General features: G+C 51.2%; 1 protein-coding gene across 3 annotated transcripts; it reads left to right on the plus strand.

The window, feature by feature from the left end:
• The first annotated feature begins 1,969 nt into the window (after positions 1-1,969).
• Positions 1,970-19,003, plus strand: ASB1 (ankyrin repeat and SOCS box containing 1). Of its 3 annotated transcripts, none has more exons than XM_047846574.1 (5): positions 1,970-2,321; positions 6,226-6,367; positions 8,598-8,900; positions 16,993-17,378; positions 18,636-19,003. In XM_047846574.1, the coding sequence occupies exons 1-5, from the start codon at positions 2,273-2,275 to the stop codon at positions 18,761-18,763; spliced, it is 1,008 nt and encodes a 335-aa protein (XP_047702530.1). In that variant the 5' UTR covers positions 1,970-2,272; the 3' UTR covers positions 18,764-19,003. The 3 variants fall into 3 exon arrangements, with proteins under 3 accessions (XP_047702530.1, XP_047702528.1, XP_047702529.1); XM_047846572.1 differs by lacking the exon at positions 1,970-2,321 and adding an exon at positions 2,575-2,776; XM_047846573.1 differs by lacking the exon at positions 1,970-2,321 and adding an exon at positions 2,576-2,759 and having other exon boundaries at positions 6,221-6,367.
• The last annotated feature ends 3,856 nt before the right edge of the window (positions 19,004-22,859 follow it).

A 22,859-nucleotide genomic window follows, 5' to 3' on the forward strand; every position in this document is an offset into this window, starting at 1 on the left:
CAGCGCCTGCTGGCATTGACCGTACCGTCCTCGCCTGGTGGGCACTTAGGAGGAGGGGTGGGAGGCCATGAATGGAGTGGGGCCTCAGATCTTTCTCAAGAAGAGACAGGATTCCGAGGGCAACATCAAAGCCAGGCCTAGGCACAGAGTGACGCTCTGCTCTGGCCACCTAACCCCTAGATACAAAGGCACTGATGCCTGGGGACTGGGAAGGCAGCACTGCTGAAGGTGATTGGGACAGGGCTGCACATTAGAATCACCTGAGCCTCAAAAATCATGAAGGCCCAGGCCACACTTCAGACCATCTGCTTCAGGACCTCTGGGGTGGGGGTAAATGGGGCCAGCCTTCCTTTTTTTTTTTTTTTAAATGATGGTAACATTTAGGGGTGCCTGGGGGGCTCAGTTGGTTGAGCTTCCGACTTCGGCTCAGGTCATGATCTCATGGCTCATGGGTTTGAGCCCCGCGTCGGGCTCTGTGCTGACAGCTCGGAGCCTGGAGCCTGCTTCCAATTCTGCGTCTCCCTCTCTCTCTGCCCCTAACACACTTCAATTCTGTTTCTGTCTCTCTCAAAAATAAATAAACATTAAAAAAAAATTGTGGTAACTTATACATCATAGACTTTATGATTTTAAATGTTCCCCCCCCCAAGTTTATCCTGTGAGGGAAAGAGAGAGCAAGCATGCACATGTGATCGGGGGAGGGGCAGAGAGCTAGGGAGGAAGAGAGAATCCCAAGCAGTCTCCACATTGTCAGCATGGAGCCCCCTATCTGGGGCTTGAACTTATGAACCGTGAGATCATGATCTGAGCCCAAATCAAGAGTCAGACGCTTAACCAACTGAGCCACCCAGGCACACATATTTAACTTTTTTAAAGCGTACAGTTCAACAGTGTTATGTGCATTCACACTGTTGTGTGATTGATCTGTGGTCAATCTCCAGAACTTTATCATCTTCACAGACTCAAACTGTGCCCTTTAAACAAATCCCCATTCTCCCCGCCCCCAGCCGCTGGCTCCACTGTGCTGTTTTCCTTCTCTAAAGAATTTGACTCCTCCAGGGACCTCACACAAGTGGAATCATACAGCATTTGTCCTTTTGTGAATGGCTTATTTCACTTAGCATGAGGTCCTCAAGGTTCATCCATGTCGTAGAATGTCCTTCCTAACATGCATATCATTCCATTGTATGACCCGACCACACTCTATCTATTCCAGCGCTGATGGACACTTGGGTTGTTTCTGTGATTCCGGACCCAGTGGGCTGGGCACACCCCTGGTTCCCGGCGGTGCAGCACCAAGGGCGTCACCCCCAACCCTCTGCCAGGGGTGCTGTCTGCTGTTATCAAGTCCAAACAGCATTGCAGGAAGCCCTCTTCCCCCACCAAACACCCCCGCGGGCCTGCCAGGTCTGCGGCCAAGGGAATCCGAGCTCCAGAACCCACGCTCAATACACACATTGACTGTACTGACAACGTTGCAAGAAGCGAGAGCGCAGAAGTTATTCCTTTGTTCACTAATTTATTCAACAAATGCTTTGTGTCAGGCAGTCAATAAATGCTACAATTTAATAGACGAGAGCCCTGCCCTCGTAGAAAGCATTCTGGGGGTGCATTCTGCTAGTAGCACATTGATACATGCACCCCGTAGTGGCGCCCGGCCATCAGAACCGGCCGCGGGGAACCGAGCTGGAAGTCCGGCACCTTCGCATCCACGCTTTCCCGGGGCTGCTCCGGAGCGGGCCGCTGCTGCCCACGCAGGCCTTCTTTAACCCGCACTCCCGGGAGCGCGCCGTCAGCCCCGCACAAACCCGATTCCCACCAGCCTCCCGACCCGCCCGTGGTCTCGCAGACACCCGCGAGCACAAGGCCACGCCCCCTACCGGGGGCGGGGATGGGGCCGCCCAACCAGCGCTCGCGGGAGAGCGCTAGGCTCCGCCCCCAGGTGAGCTTGTTTTTCCAGACCGCTCCACTTTCGTGCAGAAACCGCCGCACCGCCGGGCCCAACGGCGCGCACCCCCGACAGGCCGCGCCCCCGGAAAGCCAGCGCCCCGCTGCCGGCGCTCGTTGGGCCTCGCGTCGGGACGGGAGGCGTCGGGACCGGAGGCCGGAGCCCCACTCGGAAGCCCGCGAGGGAGGTGCGCGCTCGCCGGAAGCCGCGCCCCCGACGCGGCCCACCTGCCCGCGGCGCCGGAAGTGGCTGTGGCCGCTCTGCTTCCGGTCGGCGGGGCGCTCTCGGGCCGGGGCTGCTGACCGGGGGAAGTCGGGAGCGCCCATGGCGGAGGGCGGCGGCCCCCACGGGCGGGCCGGGCCGGGGCCCGCAGGTAACGTGCGCGCCGCCGCCGGGCCGCGGGGGCGGTGGGGCAGCGGAGGGCAGGGTCCGGCGTCCCCGCGGGGGGGACGCGGCGGCCGCGCCCGGGCCGTGCTTCCTCGTCCCCGGCCGGCCGGGCCCACGCAGCCGCGCCCTGCCGCCGGGGGCGGGTCAGCGCGGCTCTCCGTGCGGGGCGGCCCGGCCGCTGCGTGTGCCCGCTCCTCGGCCTCGCGTGGACGTCCTCGCGCCGGAGTTACTGTCCTGTGGAACTTGCTTTTCTAACTGCCGGCTCCTGAGCCGGTGGGGATTTGATAGGACCCCAACTGTAACAGTAGGACATGGATCATCTCCCAGCTCCGAACGCACGGGTCAGGAAAGCCCCCAGAGGCCAGCCCCTCCCGAGGGCAGGTGTTTTTTTCTCCGCCCCGCCACCCACGGCTTGCCTGGGGAGGTACATCACACGCACAGGCAAGGGACAGCGATAACACCGTCCCCGGCGAGCTCTTCGTGACACAGCATGTCCAGGGGCCCACCGGCAGAGGAGGCAGCGAGGAAGGCTCACGGCGACCTCCCACAACAGCCCTCAGACTTAGGGTTTCCACCTTGAGACCCTCGTCCTAAGCACAGGAGAGGAGAGGTTCGCCCTAACCTGTGGCGGGATTTCCTCCGTGTTAGTTGTCTGGGCTTGCCCTGCCTACCGAGTGCTTCTGTGTGCTCTGCACTTTACGGGTTCGTCTCCCAAGAGTTTCTTACACCTGGAGACTGGCTCAAGTGGGCCTTTTCATCCCTCCATTCGTCCACCAGACGTTTATCGAGGAACTCCTGCAGGCCAGACCTTGCCTGGGCGGGGGACAGCCCAGCGAACCGGGGCAGGTCAGACAGAGCGCCTTCCATCCTGAGATTCGGCTGATACTGACTTTGACCGCAGGTATCAGGCCTTTGGTGCCTGGGCTGTCATTTCAGCCCGAGGGAGAGGAATGGGCTGAGAGGAGGCCTGAGGGCCCCTTCCCAGTAGGGACGGGAGCCGTGTGGAAGAAAGGCTGCTCTGCTCCTGTATACAGGGCTCTTTTGTATCTGTGCAGTGCTGTTTTGTTATTTAGAGTGTTGCGGGCCCGGGAGTGGAGGGGCCGCGGACATTTCCAGTGAAGGTCTAAGTGCTCTGCGGAGTAATTGCGTTGACAGTGGAGGAGCTGATCAGAAAAGCACAAACTTGAAGTTATCCTGGGATCTGGAGCTGGGGAAGAGGAGGCTGCACTGAGCTGGGCCAGGGAGCGGGTTGAAAAGCGGCCAGCGAGGGGAGGCCCGGAGAAGAACCTAGCAAAAGTCCATGGCCCCCCACTTAACCTGTCAGGCTTTGTTCTATGTTTTCTGCATCTTACCCCTCCTGCTTTGAACTCTTTCACTCTGTGGGGTGAGACTGTGGGTAACTGCAGTGGAGGAGAGTTTGGGGCGGCCCTAAGGGTTCCTTGGGGCGGCCCTAAGGGTTCCTTGGGGCCTGCCTGTTGATCTGCCACAGGTGTTGTGGGATCAGCTTGAGGGACCCATGTGTTTGTGAACCCTTGCTGCCCTGCCCGTCTGCCAGTGACCCGTTGAGTCCTAAAGGGCAAGGAAACATTCATCACCCCCACTGTGCCAGGGCCAAGCCTTGTATACAGTAGGTACTCAAAAGAGATACGGTTTGAGTATAAAAACCAACTTCATCATTGGAAGGAGTGCACCTGCGGAGGGGCGTCCTTCTGTGCCTGGTCGCATGCTGGAACAGGGTGGCAAGGCAGGAACTTGAGTGCAGGGAGCCGAGTTCGTGCGCTTTCCTTACGCCCCTCCCTGTCTGTGATGTTGTATGCAGAACTCTTGATTATCTGGAGATTATTTCTGAGCTCTAGTGTCAGGTGAAAAACTCGAGAATTTGCAAGTAGGTATCTGATTTTACAGATTTGTTGACTACCTATAGTCCGTTCAGGCTATAACAATACCATATACTACTGGGTGGCTTAAAAGCAATAGAGATTTATTTTTCTTAGCTCTGATGGTTGGGAAGCCCAAGACCAAGGCCCCAGCAGATTCTTTGGGGGAGGCCTGCTTGTTGGTTCATAGACAGCAGCAGTGCCTTGTCCTCACGTGCTGGGGGGCGAGCAGGAGCTCTCTGGGGTCTCTCTTAATAATGGCATTCATCTCATTCATGAAGGTTCTGCTCTCATGAGCCAGTCACCTACAAAGTCACTACCTCTTCAAACCATCACCTTGGGGGTTAAGATTCCAACATTATTTTTGGGGGAGACACAAGCATTCAGTCCATAGCAACTACTCTTTCTATCCCTTACAGATTTTGATACCCATTTATCTTTATATTAAGGTCTTTCCTGAGCAGTGGATTCTGTTTATGTTTTTATTCTGATGACAAATAATCAGTTCTGTTAACTAACTGGTAGGGTAGATTTCGTGTCATATGTGCTGAAAAAAAATGATTCCCATTCCTATTTCCAGATAAACTTTTATGATATTTGTGTTGCATATAAGAACCCCGAAGATGGGGCACCTGGGTGGCTCAGCCGGTTAAGCGTCTGACTCTTGTTTCGGCTCAGGTCATGATGTCACGGGTTTGTGAGCCTGCTTGGGATTCTCTACCCCTCTCCCGCTGGCATGCTCTCTTTCTCAAAATAAGTAAATAAACATTAAAAGAATAAATACCCCCCCCCCCAAGAGATTTGTTAAACCTCTTCATTTATGTGGTACCATTTAAAAGTTTCCTAGCATCGGGGCGCCTGGGTGGCTCGGTCGGTTAAGCATCCGACTTCGGCTCGGGTCATGATCTCACGGTCCGTGAGTTCGAGCTCTGCGTCGGGCTCTGTGCTGACCGCTCAGAGCCTGGAGCCTGTTTTGGATTCTGTGTCTCCCTCTCTCTCTGCCCCTCCCCTGTTCATGCTCTGTCTCTCTCTGTCTCAAAAATAAATAAACATTAAAAAAAATATTAAAAAAAAAAAAAAAAGTTTCCTAGCATCGACTCTTAACCCGGGTGCATGGTATGTGCTCACCGCTTCTAGTCTTTGTTGTTTTCCAGGTTTATAGTCTGTTATGCGAGGCTGGCCTTCTATTTATATGCACGTTTTTAAATTTTCCTTCTTATCAAGGTGTAACTTATATTTAGTGAAGTGTCCCCATCTTAGGTTACCGGCTGATGAGTTACTCACGTAGACTCCTCTGAGGTCATTACCCAGTCCCCTTGTTACAAACAGCCGCATTTGTTTGGCTGTTGAATTTTGCCAAGGGCAAGTGTCTTTCTGTAATTCAGAAGGTGATCCTATGGTTTTTTCCAATATTAAGACACTCCTACATTCCTGGGATAGGTAGAGTGATATTATGGTGGATTAAAAAAAATTTTTTTTTTTAATGTTTATTTATTTCTGAGACAGAGACAGAGCATGAGTGGGGGAGGGGCAGAGAGAGAGGGACACAGAATCCGAAGCAGGCTCCAGGCTCTGAGCTGTCAGCACAGAGCCTGACGTGGGGGTCGAACTCACAGACTGCGAGATCATGACCTGAGCTGAAGTCGGAAGCTCAACCGACTGAGCCATCCAGGCGCCCCTATGGTGGATTTTTTGATACGTATTTTAAATTGAACCTTGCTAATATTTTATGTAGGATCTTCTGTATCCTTCAGTACGGTTGACTCCTTACCTCCCACCCCACCAGCGTTTTTAAAATTCTTGCCCTTGCCAGGTTTGGTGTCGGGAATGTTCTTTCATTACGGGAAACTTTCTGTATTTCTCTGTTTTTCTGGAGCACGGGAATGATTTGTTCTTGAGCATTTGAGGGGTCCCGTAGCCAGAGGACAAAGGGCTCGCTGCAGATGGCGCCCCCTCCTGGCTGGTGTTGGCAGGGTTTCCCCTGGCTGACAGGAACCCCTCTCTTCAGTGCAGGTCCTAATCTGAAGGAGTGGCTGAGGGAGCAGTTTTGTGACCATCCGCTGGAGCACTGTGAGGACACAAGGCTCCATGATGCAGCCTACGTGGGGGACCTCCAGACCCTCAGGAGCCTGTTGCAAGAGGACAGCTACCGGAGGTGAGCGTCACTGTCCTGGGGCTGGCCCGGTACTTGGGCCCCGTGGGTCTGCGCGGAGCTGAAGTGCATGATCCATGAGGGTCCATGTGACTTCCTGGTCTGCAGGTGAAGGCCCTGGTGCTTTCCAGGCCAGGGGGAGAAAGGAGACCGGGGAAGCATGGTCAGACTTGTAGGGAGACCTGAGTTCAAGTCTCGCTCTGTCATTGACCTTTATATTTCCTGGAAACTTCTGGCCCTCTCTGGTGTCAGTTTTCTTGATGGTAATCCTGATGGCAGCACTGTTACTGTCGTCAACAGTGGTCCTGTCCGCTTCCAAGTCTCTTGTGGCTCTTTTTTTTTTTTTTAAATAGTTTTTATTTTTCTTAATTTTCTTAAAGTAGGCTTCACACCCAGCACGGAGCCCAAGGAGGGGCTTGAACTCACGACCCTGAGATCAAGACCTGAGCTGAGATCAGGAGTTAGATGCTTAACCAGCTGAGCCACCCAGGCACCCCCAAGTCTTTCGTGGCCTTTTACCCTAAGCTGTATACATAAGTTCCCCTTTGTTATTTTCATTTGGTTACCTCTTGGTGGGCGTGGACTTCCTGAGGTACCCCATTTATACATCACCCCTGATGTGCTCTCCTCTAGCTTCTCTGGTCCCCAGTTGTCTGCCTCCTGGGCCTGGGGCTCTGTCTCAGGTCAGGTGTCTCACCCTCCTGGGATCTGCTCTGAGCTCACCTTCTTATTCCCTCTGTCCATAGAGCTCTGCGTGTTGCCCGTCAGATCCTCCAACCCCGTCAGGCTCTTCCTTCGTAGCAGCGCGAGCGTTGATGTTACCTTTTTCCCACTGGGGACACCTGGGAGAGGGTAGAATCTTCCTTGCCTCCGGGGGTTCTCTGTTTTGTGTGTCCAGGACTGGAGTCCCAGCTAGATTTGAAACTGACCTGCCACTGGAAACTCCTCATGCTCTGTGTTTCTGTTTCCCCTTCAGGGAAGTTGATAGAAGAAAAGCCTGCGTATGAGTGGTGAAATTAATGCCACATTTTATGAATAGCTCCCAAGAGAAGGATTTCTAACAATACAAGAGTAGGTTTCTTTTTCTACTTCTAATGTCTTAGCATTATTGTTCAGAATAGATAGCAGTATTAAAAAAAAAAAAAGCTGTAAATTTCTAGGAAGGATTATCATACAAAGACATCAGATGGATTCCACATGAATATTTAATATGAACGACTCAAGCCCAGAGAAACGCTTGAATTTGCAGAGGTAACAATAAAAACAATAGAATGAGACGGAGTTCAGCTGGGTCTTAGACAAGTGTTTTCATACTGCTTTTCCAAGTACTTTTTTTTCTTGTTTTATTGGGGTTTAGTAAATCTGTCTCGACGATATTTTCCTGTTGATGTGTACTTCTCTGATGAGGAGTCCTTGGAGCGTTCCTCGGTCTCCTTGGCTAGTGGAAGCCAGTGCGCCGAAGGAGGAGCCCCTGGCCCACTACGTATTTGCACGTCACTGCTTCCGTGATCCGGATCACCAGGCTCTGGTCACAGCTGCCTCGGGAGCGTGAAGTGAACCGCGTCTTGATGGAGGACGTGGTGGGTCAGTGGACTGCATGGCCGTGGCACTCCTTGACAGGGAACCGTGGCCTGATTTTCCCTTTTGATGAGAGCTGAGTCTGGCCAGTTTCCCTCTGCTGATGTTGGCCAGGAGGGTAGCCCCGTGTGGCCTTAGTGATTCCTGCAGGCTGTGACTTGTGCTGTGTCACAGGTAGAGGGACCACAGCGGTCACCTGGCTCCAGTGAGGATGCCGAGGCCCGACCTCAGGCCTTCACAGCTGGTAGCAGGTGAAAAGGGGCCTCGGGACCCTGACCCAGATTCCCGGTGAGTGTCCTGCTCTCCACCCCGCACTGACTCCCTGGGCAGACCCGTCTACCCTTTGTGGAGCAGAGAGCTCTGGACCGAGAATCAGGAAATCTGAGATCTCAGCCCTAGTGCCCATCTGTCTGCCTGTGCCTCAGTTTCCTCTGCCGTGGAATGGGCCCTTCAGATCTGCTGTGCCACGTGCACGGATCCAGCATTTCATAAAACAACGCACGTGGGGGCATTCTTAAAGCACAGGAGTGTCCGTCTGAAGAGGTTGCCCTCCTGCTGTCTGTTTCATGTAGGTACCAGTATGAGAGGAAGCCGAGCGGCTCGTCAGTTTTCCAGGCTGCCCCTCACAGCCTGGCTCCCCTATGTTCTTTCTTAGCCGCATCAACGAGAAGTCTGTCTGGTGCTGCGGCTGGCTGCCCTGCACACCGCTGAGGATCGCGGCCACTGCCGGCCATGGCAACTGTGTGGACTTCCTTATCCGGAAAGGGGCCGAGGTGGACCTCGTGGATGTAAAGGGACAGACCGCCCTGTACGTGGCTGTGGTGAACGGGCACCTGGAGAGCGCCCAGATCCTCCTGGAAGCCGGCGCCGACCCCAACGGAAGCCGGCACCACCGCAGCACCCCAGTCTACCACGCTTCGCGTGTGGGCAGGGCTGACATTCTGAAGGCCCTCATCAGGTCAGTACTGTGGAGGCCCGGCCACCCTTGTGCCGCATGGGTCCCTGCGGGGGGCGTGGCCCCAATGCTGCTAGTTCCTGTGGCCGTGTTCTCATTCCTTGTTGTCTGTGTTTGCCTCTCTCTATCTCACGTTAGGCTTGTTAAAAGATTTGTCTATTGTAGGTCTTTCTAAACAGCTCCTTCTTAGCTCTATCAGTTGTCTTATTTTTGTGGTTACTGGTTAATTTGTTTTAATTTTTTCCCATTTGCCTTACTTTATTTTTCCCCAAACTTTTGCCGTCGAATGATTATTTTTTTTCTTGAAGTGTCAGCTTTCAAGATTATTAATTTGTCTTTGCCTATAGCTTCGGTCATATCTGCTAAGTTTTTTCCTCATTTTGAAATTGGTATTATTGAAGTCGCTCTCCTCTTTGTTCTTATGGCTATGGAGGAGAAGGGTTGAATACAACTTTGTATGAACCAATTGCATAGTATTGTGCACAGGTAATGTAGAGTATGTAATTTGCATTTGGGGGATTCTTTTGAGTTTGTTATTTTTTTAATGTCGAACTACATTGTTGTGGTTGCTTGAACAAAGTACATGACCGTGGGTGTTTTAGTTGCGTAGTACAGTATGGTAGCCTCAATTGTGTTTCATGGCCCCTCTTTTTTTCTTTTTTTCTTGTTTCTTTTTTTCTCTTTCTCTTTCTCTCTCTCTCTCTCTCTCTCTTTCTCTTTTTTTTTTTTTTTTTTTACATTTTTAGCCATTGGATCTGCCACAAGTTTAGAGAAGTCTGTTGGTCTTTAATCACTGTTGTGATTTGTCAGTGTCCCCTTTTATTTCTAGTATTTTTTGCTTCCTATGTTTTGATGCTAATTGAGCCCCTAGAAGTTCTTGCCTGTGGGTTGTATGCACATTATCGAAACCAAAGGTAACTATAGGTTTCACTGAAGGCTCATTTACATAGCATTCTGCCACTTAGTTTTACTCTGGGTTTAAGTGGTTCTTTGGGTGCTCACCTTTCTTCTTTGCATGTATGGGCTTCTTTGTTTTTTAATAGAGTCAACATTATTGCCATAGTTGATGTTAGGTCTGTGTCTGTCTTTTCGTTCTTTAGCTGTTCCTTAGTTTGTATCATGTTCCATGATCTGTATTTTCTTTGCTTTCTCTGTATTTTATTTTACTTAAAATTTTTAAAATTTTATTTTTAATTTTATTTTTGAGAGGGAGAACGACGGAGAAAGTGAGCAGGGGAGGGGCAGAGAGAGAGGGAGAGAGGGAGACACAGAATCTGAAGCAGGTTCTAGGCTCTGAGCTGTCAGCACAGAGCCCCATGCGGGGCTTGAACCCACAAACCACAAGATCATGACCTGAGCTGAAGTCGGACGCTTAACCGACTGAGCCACCCAGGCGCCCCGCTTTCTGTTACTTTACATGGTTTATGGTCTTATTTACTTACTTACTTGTACTTACTTACTTGGTTAATTAACTTACTTATTTTTGGTCTTATTTTAATTGTACTAATAGTTAACTTTTAAAAAATCTGGGGGCGCCTGGGTGGCGCAGTCGGTTAAGCGTCCGACTTCAACCAGGTCACGATCTCGCGGTCCGTGAGTTCGAGCCCCGCATTGGGCTCTGGACTGATGGCTCGGAGCCTGGAGCCTGTTTCCGATTCTGTGTCTCCCTCTCTCTCTGCCCCTCCCCCGTTCATGCTCTGTCTCTCTCTGTCCCAAAAATAAATAAACGTTGAAAAAAAAAAAATCTGAACAAGATTACGTTTTCATATTCTGCCTCCAGTGACTTCTTTCTACCAAGGTGCCTTTTTCCGTGCCTTGCTCTGGAGGCATTTTGTTCTGCGGTTGGACAGAGTGTAGTTGAGGTAGGCAGTTTGCAGTGTGGAAAGGATTATAAGGGTCCCATTGTGCCAGGCCCCAGTGGGTGTGGTTCTGAGGAGCAGGAGGTCTGCCGTCCCCCATGCCCAGCACAGAATGTGGGTTTTGAACCAGGTACCGACAATATATCTACTCCATCAAAAAAAAATTTTTTTTTCAACGTTTATTTATTTTTGGGACAGAGAGAGACAGAGCATGAACGGGGGAGGGGCAGAGAGAGGGAGACACAGAATTGGAAACAGGCTCCAGGCTCTGAGCCATCAGCCCAGAGCCCGACGCGGGGCTCGAACTCACGGACCGCGAGATCGTGACCTGGCTGAAGTCAGACGCTTAACAGACTGTGCCACCCAGGCGCCCCCAAAAAAATTTTTTTTAAGTGACCACGGAATTGGCTTTTGGAGAGACAAATGAGGGTAATATGGTTGTTTTGCTAGAAGGTGATAAAGCTGTGATGGTTTTTGCCTTCTTTTTAAGTATTTTTAGCTTGATGATCTAAGCCACCTCAGTCCCCTGTCTTTGCATCTTGGAGAATGTTAGTCATTAATTTGGAAATATTCGTGAGTAGGATCGGTCAGTGAAATTTCATCTTGGTTCCAGAAATCCTTGAAGGCATCTCAGTCAGTTCATGATGCATACCTGCTTTGGGTTAGCTGCAGGCTCGTCCTTCAGAAGTCCACACACAGATGTGCTGTTTGAGAAAGCGTTACTGTTAGTAGACATCTCCTTCCCTCACTGGAGCCTAGGACGTTACTTTTACAATGAGGTACCAAGAGCATATACTAAAAAGTTTTCTCTGAATTACCAGGTAATTGACTTACTGACTTGGAAAATAGGAACGGGGTGGTTCAGTTACTGAACAAGTAATACAATCTACATACGGTGTCAGCTCCTGCCTTGAGTCATTGTCCCTTATATGCAGGGCCCTTTGCTGTCACGTTGTAATTTGCTGTTTCTCTGCAAGTAAATTCCATTTTGTTGCTTTTAAATTCCCTTGATATATGTTGCTGATGGTTTTTTTTTTTTTTTTTTTTAAAAAGGTAAGGAGTGGTGTTTCTGTATGTGCAAAAGTTATACTGATTCACTGAGTTGTCCCGGTGGAGCCTTGCCAGAATATTAAAAGCAGGAGGGGAATTTTGGAAAATATTCAGGATTAAAATGAACTGGATCTTATCCAGTATGTTTTTATGAGGGGCTGTCTCTCCCGTAGCTCAGCTAATACCAGATTGTCCTGTTGCCCAAAATTACAAACAGTTTGGAACACCTATCCCTAAGAAAAGGAGGGGAAAAAAAAAATCACCCTGTAAAATCGAGCTCTCTTTTTCTTAATTGATCGAGTGTGTGAAATGAAACACCAGTCTCTGCTTGGTTTGGTACGTGTTTTAGGATGTTTCCGTGGTCCAAGAGGATAGGCGATGTCTGCGTTTGTGGTGTCTGACGATGCTGCGTGGCATCCGTGGGGCAGCGGATGGTCTTGTGAGCACATCGGCCTGTGTGCCCCTCCTTCTTCTTCCTTAGGCCTGTGCTGCCCCAGAGCAGAAGTGTCGGTTTCAGGGAGGAGTCCCTTCGGACACTCAGAACAGTGCTTAAGGGACGGGTGATAGAACATAACTGCTGGCCAACCGTGGAGAACGAGGCTGTTTCCCGTGCCCTGGACCCTGCTCGTTGGCCCGTCGTCACTGCTTTCCACGATTCCCTATTTTCAGTGACACGTGCTGACAGAGCCCGTGTGGCGTTGCAGGGCTGTGTGGGGGAAGCTCAGGGAGGCAGGTGCTGACCCAACTGGGAGCCGGGGAGCGCGTGCTGGGCGGGAATCTCACAGGGGTGAGGCTGGGCTCTTCTCGTCGCGCCCTGTCAGGTTGCACCCGATTACACTTGTCCCGTTGCCGCTGGAGCGCGCTTGGATCTTTTGATTAAGGCGGCGTCTGTCACGTTTCTCCGCTGTAAAGCTATTCTTTTTCCCCCTCTGTAATTATTTAGTTAGTAAGTATTTTGTGGGGGGGTACCGTGAAACACGTGTTTATCCTATTTCTTATCAAATTTTTAGTGTATTCATTTATTTGTCTTAGACCTGTGGTTTCCCAGTGAGTCATAATCCCTTACTTTATTATTTTGATGCTCAGATTGTCTTAAATTTGGCTACAGGGAGCCCTGTCAAACTGGAACCCAGCTTTGTCCTTATGACCTGTCCCCCAACATCCTTTGAACAATTCCTTACTTTCTCCTATAACAATATATTCTAAGCTCATCTAGTACTGTGCTTGTCTTAGCTCTGGGATTAGAGATTTCTCCAAGGAGTCCTGGCTTCTTTTTAGTGGAGAATGGTGTTTAGAAGCCAAGATCTGGTTACTGGGAGTGTTTATTGCTTATGGGCTGTTCTTTTCGGGCTCTTGGACTGGACAGAGCTAAGGTTACATATACACGTTTCTTTTCTATTTTATTTTATTTTATTTTATTTTATTTTATTTTATTTTATTTTATTTTTTATATTTTATTTTATTTTATTTTTTATATTTTATTTTACTTTAATTTTATTTTTATTTTTAACATTTATTCAATTTTGAGAGACAGAGAGAGACTGAGCAGAGCAGAGGAGGGGTAGAGAGAGAGGGAGACACAGAATCCAAAGCAGGCTCTAGGCTCTGAGCTGTCAGCATAGAGCCCGATGCGGGGCTCACACTCACCGTGAGATCATGACCTGAGCTGAAGTCGGAAGCTTAACCGACTGAGCCACCCAGGTGCCCCATACATATACACATTTCTATCTGTATTTCTGTCTCTAAATACAGTGACAGTTGAGTTCACCCCAATACTTCTAATCCAATCTGGTACCACAGGGGTCATCTTACTTTTCTCCCTTTCCAGATTTATTATTGGCTTTTCTGACAGAGGCCTGGTTCCACTTATCCTTAACATATTTATTTATTTTGCAGTCCCTCCATCTATAACCGATGTCTTAATGTTGCTGCCCCCTCCCACACATGCCTCCTCACCCCATGTGGGCTCTAACACCCTGTGCTAGGCAGTGTTTTTTAGCAGACGTCCTCTAAACTTTGCCAGGACACTGATAACCTGAGCCAGGCCACCCTTTGTGCTTTAATCAGTGGCCTCTGCTTAAAGTGACCTGGGTTGGTAGTTTGCACTTGGGCTGGGGGAACTCCAAATCCTGACAGTAAGTTGTGTATTTGGACTTCCCTGAGCGCAGTGACCAGGGCAGGTCCCTTGTGGGGACCCTGAAGACTCTGCCTTTGTGGAATGGTTTAGAGATGGGCCCTGCTGAAGATTGAGGCTTCTAGGTCTGGCCGCCCACGCACCCGTCCTGTGAGAGATGCATTTCCTCACGTCTGGGCTGTCACCGGGCCTCAGAAGAGAAGAGCTCGTGGACAGCCATAGGGTTAGCTCAGGGACTGCCGTGAGCATGCCCATCTGGGAGCGGGGGGTGTTGCATGAAGCTGTCCTACTGGCAAGCTGTGCTTCCTGTCTTGGGTTCTTCTAGGTGAATCTGATGCTGGGAGTGGTCTGGATCGTCTGGTTGTTTTGCAAAGAGGAGCCACCCTGCAGGCAGGACGTGATGGCACCAGGTGGCTACACAGTTGGGTTAAAGTGGTTTCTTTTGCTTTTAATTTTTGGGGATTGCTTTTTATTTAATTTGTTTCACGACATAGATTTAGCTGGTTCCAAAGTCAAATCTATAAAACAAAGTACACTTAAAAAGTCTAGCAACTTCTATGCTGGTCTCCTTCGACTCCCCTGTAGATGACCATTTAAAAACTTTTATGGTTTATTCCCCCTTGTTAAGTTGTAAGCCTAGTGTGGATATGTCTAGGAGTGTTGTGTTGCAACCGCTTTCCCCCAGATAAACAGTAGCATACTACGCACTTTGACTGTCCTGCCTTTCTCACTTGTGAAACGTATTCTGGAGGTCATCCAGAGCAGTCTTTAGCGACACTCCTCACGCCTTTTCATTGTGGTACAGCGCGGCTTTATGCGGGTGGAGCACAGTGTATTCAGCCGGTCTCCTGTTGAGGGACCTGTGGGTTGTTTCCTGTCTTCAGCCGTTATGGATGATGTTTCAATGAATTGTGTGCATGCTTCTTTTCAGAATTGTGCAGATGTATCTTGGGAATAGATTCCAAGAGTGTGATGGATGGGTCAGAGGGTAAATGCATACGTAACTTTGCCAGCTGTTGCCAAATTTCCTGCTGTAGGGACGGTTCCATTTTGTATTGCCGCCAGAACTGAACGAGACTTCTTGTTTCTTTAGAGCCTGGTCAATAAAATTTTGGATTTATCCCCGTCTGATAGGTGAGAAGTGGTATCTCAGGGTAGTTTCTCTTGTTTTCTTTTTTTAAAAAAATTTTAAAGTTTCTTTTATTTACTTTGAGAGAGAGTGGGTACAAGCTGGGGAGGGGCAGAGAGAAGGAGAGACAATCTCAAGCAGGTTCCACACCATCAGCACGGAGTCCGACGTGGGGCTTGAACTCACAAACTGTGAGATCATGACCTGAGCCAAGATCAGGAGTCGGATACTTAACGACTGTGCCACCCGGGCATCCCTAGTTTTTCTTTTTTTAAACTATAGTTGACATAGTGTTGTATTAATTTCAGGTGTAAAGGTAGTTTTAATTTGCATTTGTGTTATGAGCGAGGCTGAGCCTCCATTTTTACATGGCTAAGCCTCTCTAGCTCATTTCCAATAGAGCAGTTGATCTTTTCCGTTTATTAGCTCTTTATATATTAAGGATATTAATCCTTAATATCCTTAACAACAACATTCCCCTAATTTTGTATATCCTTAACAGCAACATTCCCCTAATTTTGTACATACTGCTTTACTTTGCTTATGCTGGGTTTTTTTTTTTTTTCTATGTAAAAGTTTTTCTTCAATTTTCATGTTAAAAACCTTTGCTTTTACAGCTTTCCTTATTTGCTCTTCCAAATGACCTTTCTAATCAACTTCTATAACTCCAGGGATGTTACTATTATTTGTTTATATTTATAATGAACTTATTTAGTTCTCGAATGGGATTTTCATTTATGTAATAAACTTAGGGAAAATTGACCTCTTAATGTAGACCCTTCCTCGCCAAGGCAACGGTGGTGGGTCTTTCCTTTTCCGAGAGCTACTTGTGTGATGCCTTCAGTAGTATTTTATAACTTCCTTCATGCACATTTTAGACACGTACCATTAGGTTTATGCTTAGACAGCTCACTTTAATTTTGCTGTCATAAACGAGGTCTTTTCCGTTTTGTTTTTGAACTTGTTTTTGTTTGTATATATGAAGGCTGTTGGTTTTATAGCTTTATTAACGTACTTAATAAATTCTCTCATTGCTTATTGTATTTTTATTAATTATTCAGGACTTTCCAGACATAATCATACCTTCTGAAAATAGGGAAGGTTTTTCCTTTTCTTTCTCATCTTAATTGGCTGATTGCTTTCTCTTGTCTGGTTGCGCTAACACTTTTGTTTGAAATGCCTAACTGAGAGTAGGCAGGAGAGTGGGCTCCAGGAGGAGAGCCGCCCCTGTTTGCCCCCCATTAGGTGAGACTCCGACATCTGGGTCTTGTCTTGAGAAGGAAATGTCCACCACTTCTTATTTTATTGAGTATTTACGAACCTGCATTAGTGTTGAGTTTTGTCACATGCCTTCAAGTTTTTTTTCCCACCTGTAGAGATAATCGTGGTTTCCCCCTTAGTTCTGTGAATATGATGGACTGTGTTAATGGAATTTCTAATACTGGAACTGCCCTTGCATTCTTGGAATAATCCTCATGAGGTCATGGTACGTTGCCTTTTTAATATACTTTTGGATTCTCTTTGCTAACATTTTATTGAAGGTTGTTAAATTGATACTCACAATTGCAATCGGTTGGTAGTTTGTCTTTGTGGTGGGGCCTTTGTCGGGTTTTGGGATTGTTTGGCCAATTTCGTAAGATGACTTTGGAGTTTTTCCTTTTTTTTCCTTTGCTTTGAAGTAGCTGAAATAGCTGTGGAATTGTTGGCTCTTCAGAGGGTTTAGAGAGTTCCCTTGTAAATTTCTTGGTGAGTGGATTCCAAGTTCTTAACCGCTGTCTTACCTTTGCTGGAAGTCACGAGACCCTTGTGATCTGTGGAGGCTCCTGTGCGGCGCCCCGGTGCTCACGGAGGTCAGGCTGTCTCCCGAGGGTGCCGTGGGAAGCTGCCGACTTGGGTCTGACTGTCCCTGTGCCTCCCCTGCAGGTACGGGGCTGACGTTGATGTCAACCACCACCTGACTCCTGACATCCGGCCCCCTTTCTCGCGGCGCCTCACCTCCCTGGTGGTCTGCCCCTTGTACATCAGCGCAGCCTACCACAACCTCCAGTGCTTCAAGCTGCTTCTCCAGGCGGGGGCGAACCCCGACTTCAACTGCAATGGCCCCGTCAACACGCAGGGCTTCTACAGGGGCTCCCCCGGCTGCGTCATGGATGCCGTCCTGCGCCACGGCTGCGAGGCCGCCTTCGTGAGCCTGCTCGTGGAGTTTGGAGCCAACCTGAGCCTGGTGACGTGGGACTCCTTGGGCCCAGAGTCGAGAGGCAGAAGGAAGGTGGACCCCGAGGCACTGCAGGTCTTTAAAGAGGCCAGAAGTAAGTGGCCTGACTTCCGTTCTGACTCGCAGGCTGTTTGGGTCGGTTGAAGGAGTCGAGTGGCAGGGATGAAAAAAGCCTCCAACTGAGCACTTAGTCAGAATCTTCAGTTACGGCTAGGAATTTTCGAGAGTACTTCCAGATGGGTCTTTTCTTTTCAAATTCCTAGACACAAAGACATCCGTGGAAGCGCGTGTTCTCAGAGTGCCTGAAATTATGTGCTCTTTACCCCTTTGCTCTGCTCTGTGGCCCCCCAGTTCTCTCTCTGACACACGGTTTTTAAATGTTGGCCTGACACCAGACTGCCGGCCCTGCCCCCTCCAGGGGTCCTCACCCCCTTCTTCGGTTCCACACCAATATGTTGTTTTTATTGTGTGGTACCTCTGATTTTTGTTAGGATAAAGCCCATAGTGCGCTTATTTCGGAAGAACGGTTTTGCTAACGAATTAACAAATCGATAGGCTGTTTGCAGTTGATCTGGGGCTTGGTCTTGTTGCCAGAGTCCGTCTCTGGGACTCAGAAATTGACCTTGTGCGCCTCTGCAGGCTGCTGCGTGCCCTCTGCGACCTGCCCGCGCCCGGCCTCATTCTCACCTGGGTCTCGAGGGCGTCTGGGTTGAATACCTTTGCCCCCACCCTTACCTCTCATAGAACTTTAGGTTGTTGTGTTTTTGTGGTTGGGGTTTCCGAAGGCTGTCATTAGAACCCGCTCCTGCCTGCCGGGGCTTCCCCGGAAGAGTTGGTCGGTGGTCAGCGGGAGGCACCCCGGGGGAGTGGAGCCTCCTGCGTCCTGCCTGCTCCACGGGGCACAGCCGTGGCTGGGCTCTCCTGCCCCAGAGCAACATTGTGGGCCCGCACGCCTCACATACTGCTTGGCCTGTCTGTCCTGGCCCCCCTTGGGGTTTCTGGACTTGACCGAGAGCGGAGGCTGACTGCGCGCGTGTGGGTCAGTTGCTGACATCTGGCGGGGCCTTCTGTCGTCGGCCCTTGTTTCTCTCTAGGAAACGAAACACGGTCAAGGAGGGGCCGTCACGGTGAGCAGGTGCCCCGGGGAACGAAGCTCTCACCCCTTGGGCAGGCGGGGGAGGAGCAGGTGACAAGACCTTCCTCGCCAGGGACTGCCCTGTCCCCTGTGAAGCTGGGCAGTTGGCAGTGAGTGTCAGTGCGTTCTGTCAGTCGCAGCCAGCCTTCCGTCTTCAGGCTTCGGAGAGGAATTAACCTCCCTCCCTCTCTGTCCCTCTCTTCCATGGCGTTCCAGGTGTCCCCAGGACCTTGCTGAACCTGTGCCGGGTGGCTGTGAGAAGAGCTCTTGGCAAATACCGACTCCATCTGATTCCCTCGCTGCCTCTGCCGGACCCCATAAAAAAGTTTCTGCTCTACGAGTAGAGCTCAGATGCAGCGGTCGACTGCGCGAAGAGGAAGGTGACTGCGGTGAAAGCGAACACCGGGTCCTGCCCCTGTGAACCAACCACCCCCTGTCCTCTGACCAAGTCCCATTTGGCTGTTGGTAAAGCAGAAACGGCCTTGTTCCCACGGCTTGTATCTCCACCTCGGGTGCTGGGGGCACTGGACAGTCCTTGGGTCATTGTCGGCTGAAAAGTTCATACAAAACCTAATTTCGCTCTTCCTCAGTATCTCTGTTTTGGATTCTCACAGTCGCATATTAACGAAATGGGCCGTGCGGCGTGTGCAAGGACGGGCTGAGGTTGGAGGCCTGCGGACAGCTAGCTCCGGCAGGGAGGACTGCTAGCACTTTCCAGAACTGTACTTCCGTTGATGTTTGTACTTCTCCATTCAGTTGTTTGATTCAAGCCTTCTAATGCCTAAAGGCAAGGAGAGTTTGGTGGAAAAGTAGAGCTCTGGAACGCAGTTCATGGACGTGCTGGGTTGTTTTCCCTGCCCCCGGGGTGGCCTGTGGCACCTGTGTACACACGGCCCTTCCTTGCCACTGGAGCGTTGTCTTCTCGTGGTGGCGGTGTCCTCCGTTAATTGTCCTCACTGCGCGAGGGTCCCCTGGCCTCACGGGTCGGCTGTGTTGTCTCAGTGCTGCGTTTGCTCACCATCTAAAGAGGTACCTTCCGCAGCGCTGCCCCTGTCCTGATACCGACCGTGCCTGGCACTGCGCCACCGGGTCTCGCGGCTTCTCTTTGAGGAGTTTCCCGACGGGGATTGATCTTGGGAGGCGCACACCGAAGAAGTAGCCAGTAAACTGACTGCCTACACTCGGACCAAGGACCGCTCCAACAGCATTCACTGCCAGTTCCGACAGAAGGGAGGCCCCGCGGCGCTGCCTCCTAGTCCTTGCGCGCACCGGGGCGGGGAGACTCGGTCGTCCTCCGGGTGGTTCCACAGTCTCAGTTGCTTGGTGTCCAGAGGACAAAACATGCGGCGTTTGGTTGATTGGTCTTCACCGTTGGGGACCGAACGTCTTGGTCATTGCTCCTAGAACCCGAGGACGGGGATAGCGGTGAGGTCAGAGGGCCTCCGCCGGCCTGCTGGGGTGCCGGGAGGTGACGTGAGCCGGGTCACCATCCCCAAGGCTGCGGTTGTGGGCAGGGCTCACTCACACCTGGGCTGTGCGGCTCGGCTCTGTCCACAGGGGTGGGGCGGGGCGGGGCGGGCCGCCGGCTGCCCTTGCAGAGCCCTCCAGGAGATGCTGCTTCTGGAGAAACCACATGTGGCACTTTGAAGCCTCTGAGGACCATTGTGTGGAATCATGGCGACTCTAACCCTTGGAAGGCTTTAGAAATGGGCAGATTGCAAATCTGCGTGTAGGTATTCTGTAAGAAGAGATACCTTGTTTGTAACAATTGCACTGATGAATGATACAGGTTTATTTAATGACTAACAGCGTTGCATGTCGTAGCCCAGCAGACAGGCGGTGTCGGTCATTGTCGTATGCGGCTCGGGGAGAGAATTCTCAGCCCCGCCTTGTGTGCGGTGGACGGCTCCACCGGAAAGCTGTGCTGTGACCCGCGGGTGCCTGTGTGAGGTCTGAGGGCAGAGGAGTCGCTGGATGGTTCAGAGGGGAGACGCAGTCACTGGAGGCTTTATGCGGCTGAAGTGATCCTGTCACAAGCTCTGGCTGTGCGTGGTGTCGGTGTGGGATGGCTGTCCGAGCCCGAGATTGGGCTTGTGTGCCGCCACCAAAGACCCGGGACCCTGGATGGCTGGCGCGTGCCGAGCCGGGGTCGGTCATGGCGCAGTCGGGAGCTGCGGGTGCGGGTAGCTGGGGACCAGCGCCATTAGAGCCACGGCCGAGCGCTGCTGGGGTTTCCGCTGAGAAGGGCTGGGGGTGCTCCTTGTGCACTCGGGGTGGGAGCAGGCCCACGGGCTGTGCCAGGACCTCGGGGAGGTAGGGCTCTGCCTGGGCACAGGGGAGCTTGAGCGCCCCGTGGGTGCACTGGATGCTGGTAGGGGCAGCGTGTCACTGGAGGTGTGAAGGCCGTGGCTGGCCACCTTGGTGGGCCTGAGAGAGGAGTCCGGAGTAGGTGGTCGTTCGCCTTACTTCTCAGCTCTTCCGGCTCTGGGTCCCCTTGCGGCCCAGGTTCTCTGGGTGAGTTGCGTCCGGACTCGGGGCCCGCACGGAGTCTGCCCCGCTGGGTGCTTTCTGCAGAGGCCTGTGAGGGGCAGGGCCTCTCCAGCCCTGCCCAGGGTAGGAGGGTAGCTCCATTCTCGGACCTTCTGGAAAGCAGCACCTGGGCACGCGGCCAGTGCAGAGGTCTCGCACCTGTAGGCGCAACCTTCAGGCTGCACGGAGCCAGGGGCCCAGCACAGAGTGGTGTCAGCGTCCATTGCCCAGTGGAGCAGGTGCAGGGCCGGTTTCTGGGGGGTGGAACCATTTTCCCAGGGTCTTTCTAAAAGGAATGGACTGAGTTGATCCTCATAGTTGGGCCTCACCCGGACCTGGCCAGGGAGGTAGCATGAGTCGGGGGGGGGGGGGGGGGGGGGGGCGGGGGGCGGGGGTGTCTCCCACTCTGCCCCTAGACTGTCACTGTGCCCCAGGGCAGTCTGCAGGGGACTGGGGCCTCAGCTTTTCCTTTGAGGAGGACAGGTCTGATCAGCCAGACTCTGCTGATTGTTTCGGAATCCTAGCAACTTTGAGGTTCAGCCTCTAGTTTGAAACTTCTGCTGCCAAACACAAATCTGAAAACAGGGATAGTTGCTTAAGGTCATTCCTACCTGTTTTGAGTGACACTGTACTAAAGCCTCCTTTCCTTTTGTTGGCAAGGATAGGATCCTGGAGAAGAGAGAGTAACTGTCAGAACACTTCATAAAATCGCGTTTCTGAGGCATGGGGCACCCGAGTCCGGGGTAGCAAGGAAATGTGGTGATGAGGCTGCTGCCTGGCTGGGCCCAGAGTCGTCCCCAGGGAGGGGCACAGCGAACCAATGGGAAGTTGCTGGTGTCCCGCCAGCCTGGTCCCAGGAGTGTCCTTACTGTCCCCACACAAGGGGCCTTGGCTGCTGTGGACAGATGGGCAGGGATTAGGGTCCGGGGCAGCGTCGATATTTGAGAATTCAGCTCTGGCATCCTGGGTGGGGATTTTGAGTACATTTCCCAAAGCCATCGATGTCACGCCCAGCCGTGCCTTTTCATGTTAGTTATGTTATTTATGTATTTATTTATTTATGCCCTGCCTTGCTCACGGAAAGGGATCAAGGCAGCGATGCTTGGCTTTTGATGTTCTGTTTTGATCTTTGCTAAGGTCCCGTCAACACGCACCTGTCAGGTGATTTTGAAAAGAGAGGACAGTTAGCAGTTTCCTCACGTTGACCGTGTTTCCGTTTTCAGGCCTAAGTGCCGTCCTGTTTTCTTTTTTCCCTCTCCCACGAATTGGTTGGGGCAGAAGGAGGGGGGGAACGTGCCGTGCCGCGAGGGTGGGCCTGAGCAAAGGGAGATCGGCCTGAGAGAGACGCGCTTTGTGCTTTTCCGCTCCCTGCCGTGTGGCCCGGGCAGGTCCCAGGTGACGTGGAGGCTGTGCTCTCACACTGGCAGCCGGTTGACTGTGCCTTCCCACGGGACTTCGTGGGGACGCGTGGGAGAGCGTGTGACGGCACTTTGTGCATGAGCGGTCCCTGTGACTGTAAACTGCTCTCCCTGTGACTGTTGTCCTTCTTCTCAGCGGTTATGCGTTAGAGGCGATGATGGTGCTGAAGAGTCTGTGACCTTGGGGATCGGGCTGTCCTTTGTGTCCCAGGGGGCAACGAAGGTCATGGGAGCCCACAGCGTAGGCCTTGGCACAGGGGGCTCTGGGCAGGTCACAAAGATAAGGACATGTGTTAAATAACGTACAAAGTCAAGTTTATTCGACCTAAAGGATCTTATTGTATTCTGAGATAATGGCCTTCCTAATTTGGGTGATAAAATATACTTTTATGTAATCAAGGAGATAATAGAGGGCAATATTTTTATTTTTTAAAATGCTCTTGGCTATAATATATTGGCTGCTCTTTGTCAAGCCCCAGAATTTCTTTCTAAG

The sequence above is a fragment of the Prionailurus viverrinus genome, unplaced genomic scaffold (genome assembly GCF_022837055.1).
Source record: "Prionailurus viverrinus isolate Anna unplaced genomic scaffold, UM_Priviv_1.0 scaffold_39, whole genome shotgun sequence".
NCBI lineage: Eukaryota > Metazoa > Chordata > Mammalia > Carnivora > Felidae > Prionailurus > Prionailurus viverrinus.

Bases quoted from the DNA above. Each gene is read 5' to 3' on its own strand.
- ASB1 (XM_047846572.1), top strand. From the start codon at position 2,647: ATGGATCATCTCCCAGCTCCGAACGCACGGGTCAGGAAAGCCCCCAGA. The intron at 6,368-8,597 runs GTGAGCGTCACT...GTTCTTTCTTAG, and splicing joins CAAGAGGACAGCTACCGGAG to CCGCATCAACGAGAAGTCTG. The intron at 17,379-18,635 runs GTAAGTGGCCTG...ATGGCGTTCCAG, and splicing joins GGTCTTTAAAGAGGCCAGAA to GTGTCCCCAGGACCTTGCTG.